The 6,000-nt window shown below is 37.8% G+C and overlaps 1 protein-coding gene across 3 annotated transcripts in view; it reads left to right on the plus strand.

Annotated features, from left to right (window-relative positions):
* Nucleotides 1-3,014, plus strand: part of ZNF638 (zinc finger protein 638) — an 85,023-nt gene extending 82,009 nt beyond the window's left edge. For all 3 annotated transcript variants that reach the window (XM_062209624.1, XM_062209625.1, XM_062209623.1), the window contains 3 exons: nucleotides 156-257; nucleotides 1,160-1,278; nucleotides 2,693-3,014. In XM_062209624.1, the coding sequence (XP_062065608.1) occupies nucleotides 156-257; nucleotides 1,160-1,278; nucleotides 2,693-2,758 (287 nt within the window). In that variant the 3' untranslated portion in view covers nucleotides 2,759-3,014. The remainder of the gene's footprint in view (nucleotides 1-155; nucleotides 258-1,159; nucleotides 1,279-2,692) is intronic.
* The last annotated feature ends 2,986 nt before the right edge of the window (nucleotides 3,015-6,000 follow it).

Here is a 6,000-nt window from a genome sequence, read left to right on the forward strand (position 1 = left end):
AATATTGTATGAAGAGTGGTCAGGTGGGATTAACCAAGGAAAATGTTTCCTTTGAATTTTAAGTTAGTCTTTGAAAGTAGGGATTACCCAATGTTAACTTCACAAAATCTATAATAGCTTTTTTTTCCCCCCCTTAAAAAATGCAATGGCTTTAGTTGATGAAGATCCTGGATTAAAGGATTCAGAACCAGAGCGAAAACGCAAGAAAACTGAAGACTCTTCTTTAGGCAAATTGAGGGCACCTGATATTCCTGAAGGTAAAGTAAAATGACATTTTTTTTCCTTACTCCTATGAAATAAAAATTCCAGATCATAGTTAATGTTTTTGTTGATTAAATAATTGACACTTAAAGTGCTGCTCTAAAGTGGAAACTAGCAAGTTTTACACATTGATGGTTATGAGGACATCTTATTAGATTGATCTTTCGGTCAAGGGTATTTGTATTGCAGACACAGAGAGAGACAGAGAGAAAGGTTTTCCTTCCGTCGGTTCACTCCCCAAATGGCCCCTATGGCCAGCGCTGCGCTGATCCGAAGCCAGGAGCCAGATGCTTCTTCCTGGTCTCCCATGCGGGTGCAGGGGCTCAAGCACTTGGGCCATCCTCCACTGTCCTCCCAGGCCACAGCAGAGAGCTAGACTGAAAGAGGAGCAACCGGGACTAGAACCCGGTGCCCATATGGGATGCTGGCGCCGCAGGCAGAGGATTAACCAAGTGAGCCACGGCACTGGCCCAGGACCTTATTTGTTTACTTGCATACTCCTCAAGTAGACAGCTGCCCATCATAACGCTGCTTCTCCCTGTTTTATTTCAGCTGGGGTTCCCAAGAGGTTTATTTCAGACTGCCACATTCTTATCCAGTGAATTGTTCTGAAGCATAACTGAGGAGTTCTGTGTTATCTAATCTATTTAACTTGCAATATGTCATTGTACTGGCATTCTGAAATTCCCTGGAGGTTCTGGACCATTGTAGAGTTTGTTAAAATATAATGACCTATGTTTTGTGATACTGCTTTTGATCTCTAAATGCATAGCAGTTATATTATGCTTGTATGTAAGCATACACTATAGTTAGCAGGTTTGTCATGTTTGGACAAATTGATTAACAACAGTTAACAATTTTTTCTCCTTTTTCTTTCATCTCAATTTCTGTCTTCTAGATTTAGACTTTCTTGTACCGAAGGCTGGATTCTTCTGTCCAATTTGTTCTCTTTTCTACTCAGGTGAAAAAGCAATGACAAATCACTGCAAGAGTACACGTCATAAGCAAAATACAGAGGTAATTTTTTTTTATTCTTAATATATAAAATTTTCAGGTTCTGTTGTCTTGTAATTTAACTGTTTAAGTATCTACACAAAAGATACCTTTTTACCCATTGGGAGAATTTTTGAATATTTATGCCAGTTTTTCCTCTTAAGTCCAAAATCCTATTTTTTTCCTTCACTGTACCTTGCCAGTAATTTTTAGTCCTTGTTCCTTTTCCTTGGATAACATTTGCCAGAGTGGATTCAGCAGATTGGTAATCTCAAATGCCACTCTGTTAAAGTGTGAGAAACTGTATTCAGATGCCCTCTTATGAAGTCGTGTACATCTTACCATAGTAAAGTTTGGAAATTGTCTAGTTTTATGGTTGTTTATATTTAGCCCACTTTCCCAAACCACCAAAAATTCCTGTACATGTCTTTAGATAGAAAGTGCTACTCTGGAGGCTCATCCTTAGCCAGTCATATAACAGTTACTGAGCTGTTGTTTGCTGGAAGCTTACTTAATGTCCTCATCAACTTTAGGAGGTAGATGCTGTCATCTGATTAAAGATGAAGGAACAGACTTAAGGTGATCGACTATCTAAACACAAGGTCACATTGCTAGTTAGCGTTAGACCTGGTGTTTGAACCCAAGTCTGTTTTATTCTAGGCTCAAACCATCACACACTTTGCTATGCTATCTGTACTCTTTCATATATATATATATATATATATATATATATATATATTTAATATATCTTATCATTTTTCCATTTAAAATCTTCCAGCACCTTCATACTGCACTTAGGCTAATAACCAGTCTTTTCATTTTGGATCTGTAAATCTCTGCATGATCTAATTGATTATTTTCCTACTTCTCTGAACTCAGTTTTTTGTTTCTCACTACATTCTAGCTTTTTAGGTTCTCTTTGTTCATTTTTTCATACGTGAACAGCCTCTTGCTAACTTTATATTGCTGTTCCTTTGCCCTCTCCCAGTCCCACTTGCATGGCCAATTCTTCTCTTTGATTTCAACGCAAATATCAGCTCCTCAGAAAGCCTATGCTCAAAAGACATAGCTAGAGTGGAACACCTTCTCCTACCCCATGCTTGATCAATTACCTTATAATTTTAGAGTGCTTACTACCACCCAGAATTATCTTGTTTGTTTTTCCTTCCCAAATAGAATATAAGCTCCATGGTATAAAGGGCCTTACCTTATCTTGCTGACCAGCTACATCCTCAAGGACCAGGTGTAATGCTTGGTATATCATAAATATTAGATGATTGATGAATTAAAGGAAGCAATTACTTAATATACTATGTTTCTAATTTTTATTTTGTGGGATTACCCTTTAAATGGTAAATATATGGAAGTACATAAGATAGGTTTGCACACACAGCAAAACATCTAATAAGTATTTTATATTGTAAATTGCTTTTAACAGAAATTCATGGCCAAGCAAAGAAAGGAAAAGGAGCAGAATGAGGCTGAAGAAAGAAGCTCTAGGTGATGGAGGCAGAAAAGGGAAAAATATTCATTAGAAATTTGTTTAGGGTACAGTTGATTTGTGTATTTTTGTTATCACTTAATTTGTAATTTTTGTTTAAGAAACAAATATTCATGTTGTACAAATTTCTGATTATCCTTGATGTAGAGAGACTGAGGGGGAAAGTATGATGGGTTTGATTTTTATATCAAATCATCAGGCATGGAGAAATATCTTTTAGAAGTGTTAAAATAAATGTTCCTACTGTATATTTAAAATATCGTCTTGTTTGTGACTGATTTATTGAAGACTTGCTTATCTCTGATTGCAGACAAGGTTCTCTACAACCCCTGTGATTTGGGACATATAGGGGTTTTTCATGTATTACTAGAAGTCATATAGCATGACAGTGTTTTAATTTGCTTTAACCGTTTATGTACAGGTCAGAGGTTTCCTAAAACTCAAGTTTTTCAGGATAACATTATATTACATCATATTTTGATGAAATAGATTTGAGTCCAGCGTTGCTTGATCTTTTAAGTGTTGTGGGGAGATAACGTCTTCTGTTTCTGATAACACCTGTTATTTCTGCCAGAACCTATTTAAAATATCTTCTAACAAGTCACTTAGTATTAGTTTGAATCTACAGAGCAAGCTTTACTTTCAGGGGACCATCAAATGTTACTTTTTAAACCATTTGAATTCTTATGTAATTTGTAAATATACAAAAAAGTAATTCAGTGAACTGTTAGTAGAACATAGCCCTATAGGACTATACTTCAAATGAAAGTCTGTTGACTTTGAATTGTTTTAGTATTTGATTCCTCAATCTCTTCCAAGAGTAGAGTGTACCAGTTGGTAATAGAAGGTGAATGAAGGGGAAACAACAGCAACAAAAAACCCAACTTTGTAAGTATTTCTTAACTTACAAGCACAGGTTACCTCATAGTTGACAAGAAATAGGAAAAAAAAAAGTCAGTACTTCGTTGTCGCAAACTCACCACACACTCAGTTTAGACTTAGCTACAACTTAAGCGCAATGACAGAATGCTACACGCCACACATTATTAGGGAGTGGAGTGGGGAGGAAAGTGGCTTTTGGGTGCCAAAAGTCCTGGAATTAAAACCATATGGGTGAATGAGGTAATGAGAGGGATAAGGGCTATTCCAAGGTCAGAGAATCAGGTGCCAGGAAGCTGAAGCAACATGGTCAGAATAAATAAATATCCTCTTTTTTTAAGAATCTTCTTTTACTGCTGAGCTTGCTTCTGGGATATTTATGACCAGGGAAATTATAAACTTCTGAAACTTGTTTCAATCAATCTTGAAGTCTTTAGGATCTAAGTGTGAAGCTTAATTCTAATTATCCAGAAAAACACTATTTTACTTTTAGAATTAGGATCCAAGAAAAAAAAAACTCTGAAAGCATGAAATTGGAAGGGTGATTATTGTGTTTTATCCTAGTAATCAATGTTGACAGGTAACTACATCCTAAATAATGTTTCTTTCTGGTGCTTTTTGCACTTAACACTAGTAATTTTTGTCAGAGGGCTCTAAATACAAAAGATTTTTGGGAGGTTTTCTAAAAATGAATGTGTTCTTTGCATGTAATGTTAGATGTTCTTAAAAAATCTTGAAGTAACCTCCCTCCTTTAGTCAGCTACACAATGTAACATTTGTTGGTTGAGGAATATAATTTGAATTGCAGCTTATGTTAAGTTTCTGAAATTTCATCATCTAGATGTCAAAGAAAAAATGGACTGCATTCAATACAACTTCTGTAAAAATTCTTAGATTTTTATTAACCTTTTGACACAGAATGCTGTGGAAATTTGCCTCTCTAAAACTGGTCTTTTGGGATTTTTTTCCCTTTAATATATGGGACAGGTTTTTTTTTAAATCTTACAAGTTTTGTTTTGATGTTTGTTTATGGAGCATGTCAAGCATACTGGAATATCAAACTAGGATAATACACCCTCATACACTGATTCCTAGTTTTCAACAGTTAATGAACTCAAGAGCAGTCATATACCTATGATTGAAATACATATGTATCCACTACTAGCCCTCTTACTTCAAAGGAAATCTCAGGGGCTGGTGTTTTCACACAGCTTGTTAAACCTCTTGCAGTGCCAGCATGCCATATTGGAGTGCTGATCACTCTGCTTCTAATCCAGCTTTTTGGTAGTGTGTCTAGGGAAGCAGTGACAGCTGTCACAAGTACTTGAGCCCCTGCTACCCATGTGGGAGATCAGGATGGAGTTCCTGGCTCTGGCTTCAGCCTGTTCCAGCCCAGGCTGTTGCAGCCATTTGGGGAGCAAAGCAGCAGATGGAAGACCTCTCTAACTCCCCTCGTGTCTTTCTGACACTCTGCCTTTCATATAAAGAAGTGAATTTGTTTTTTCAAAAGTAAATCTCTGGGGGCCAACGCTCTGGTGCAGCCAGTTAAAGCCCCAGCCTGCAGCACTGGCATCCCATATGGGGACTGGTTCGAGTACCAGCTGCTTCTCTTCTGATCCAGCCCTCTGCTATAGCCTGGGAAAGCAGTGGAAGATGACACAAGTCGTTGGGCCCTTGCACCAGTGTAGGAGACCTGGAGGAAGCTCCTGGCTCCTGGCTTCGGATTGGCACAGATCCAGCCAGTTGGGGTGTGAACCAGCAGAATGGAAGACCTCTCTTTCTCTCTGGCTCTACCTCTCTCTCTAACTCTGTCTTTCAAATAAATAAAATAAATCTTTGAAAAAAAGTAAATCTCTGTATGTTATTTTACCCATGTTTCATTTCATATCATCTAAAAGATGAAGATTCTTTTTAACATAACCAATATTATTTTAAATCATCTACTTATAAAAGCCCAGGTGAGCTTTTCAACTGTATCATAATTTTTGAAATTTTATCCTGTCTGAACCCAGATCTAAGTAAAGTCTATACACTTTGTGATTCTGTGATAGATCTTTATATATTTTTTTAAAGATTTATTTATTTACTTGAGTTACAGAGAGAGAAGGAGAGGCAAAGAGAGAGAGAGCTTCCATCCACTGGTTCACTCTCCAGTTGGCCATAACGGCCAGAACTTGTGCTGATCCAGGAGCTTCTTCCAGGTCTCCCACTTGGGTGCAGGGACCCTAGGACTCGGGCCATCTTCTGCCTTCCCAGGTCGTAGCAGAGAGCTGGATTGGAAGTGGAGCAACTGGGACTTGAACTGGGGCCCATATGGGATGCCGGCACTGCAGGCAGCAGCTTTACCCACTATGCCACAGCGCTGG

The sequence above is a fragment of the Lepus europaeus genome, chromosome 13 (genome assembly GCF_033115175.1).
Source record: "Lepus europaeus isolate LE1 chromosome 13, mLepTim1.pri, whole genome shotgun sequence".
Taxonomy (NCBI): domain Eukaryota; kingdom Metazoa; phylum Chordata; class Mammalia; order Lagomorpha; family Leporidae; genus Lepus; species Lepus europaeus.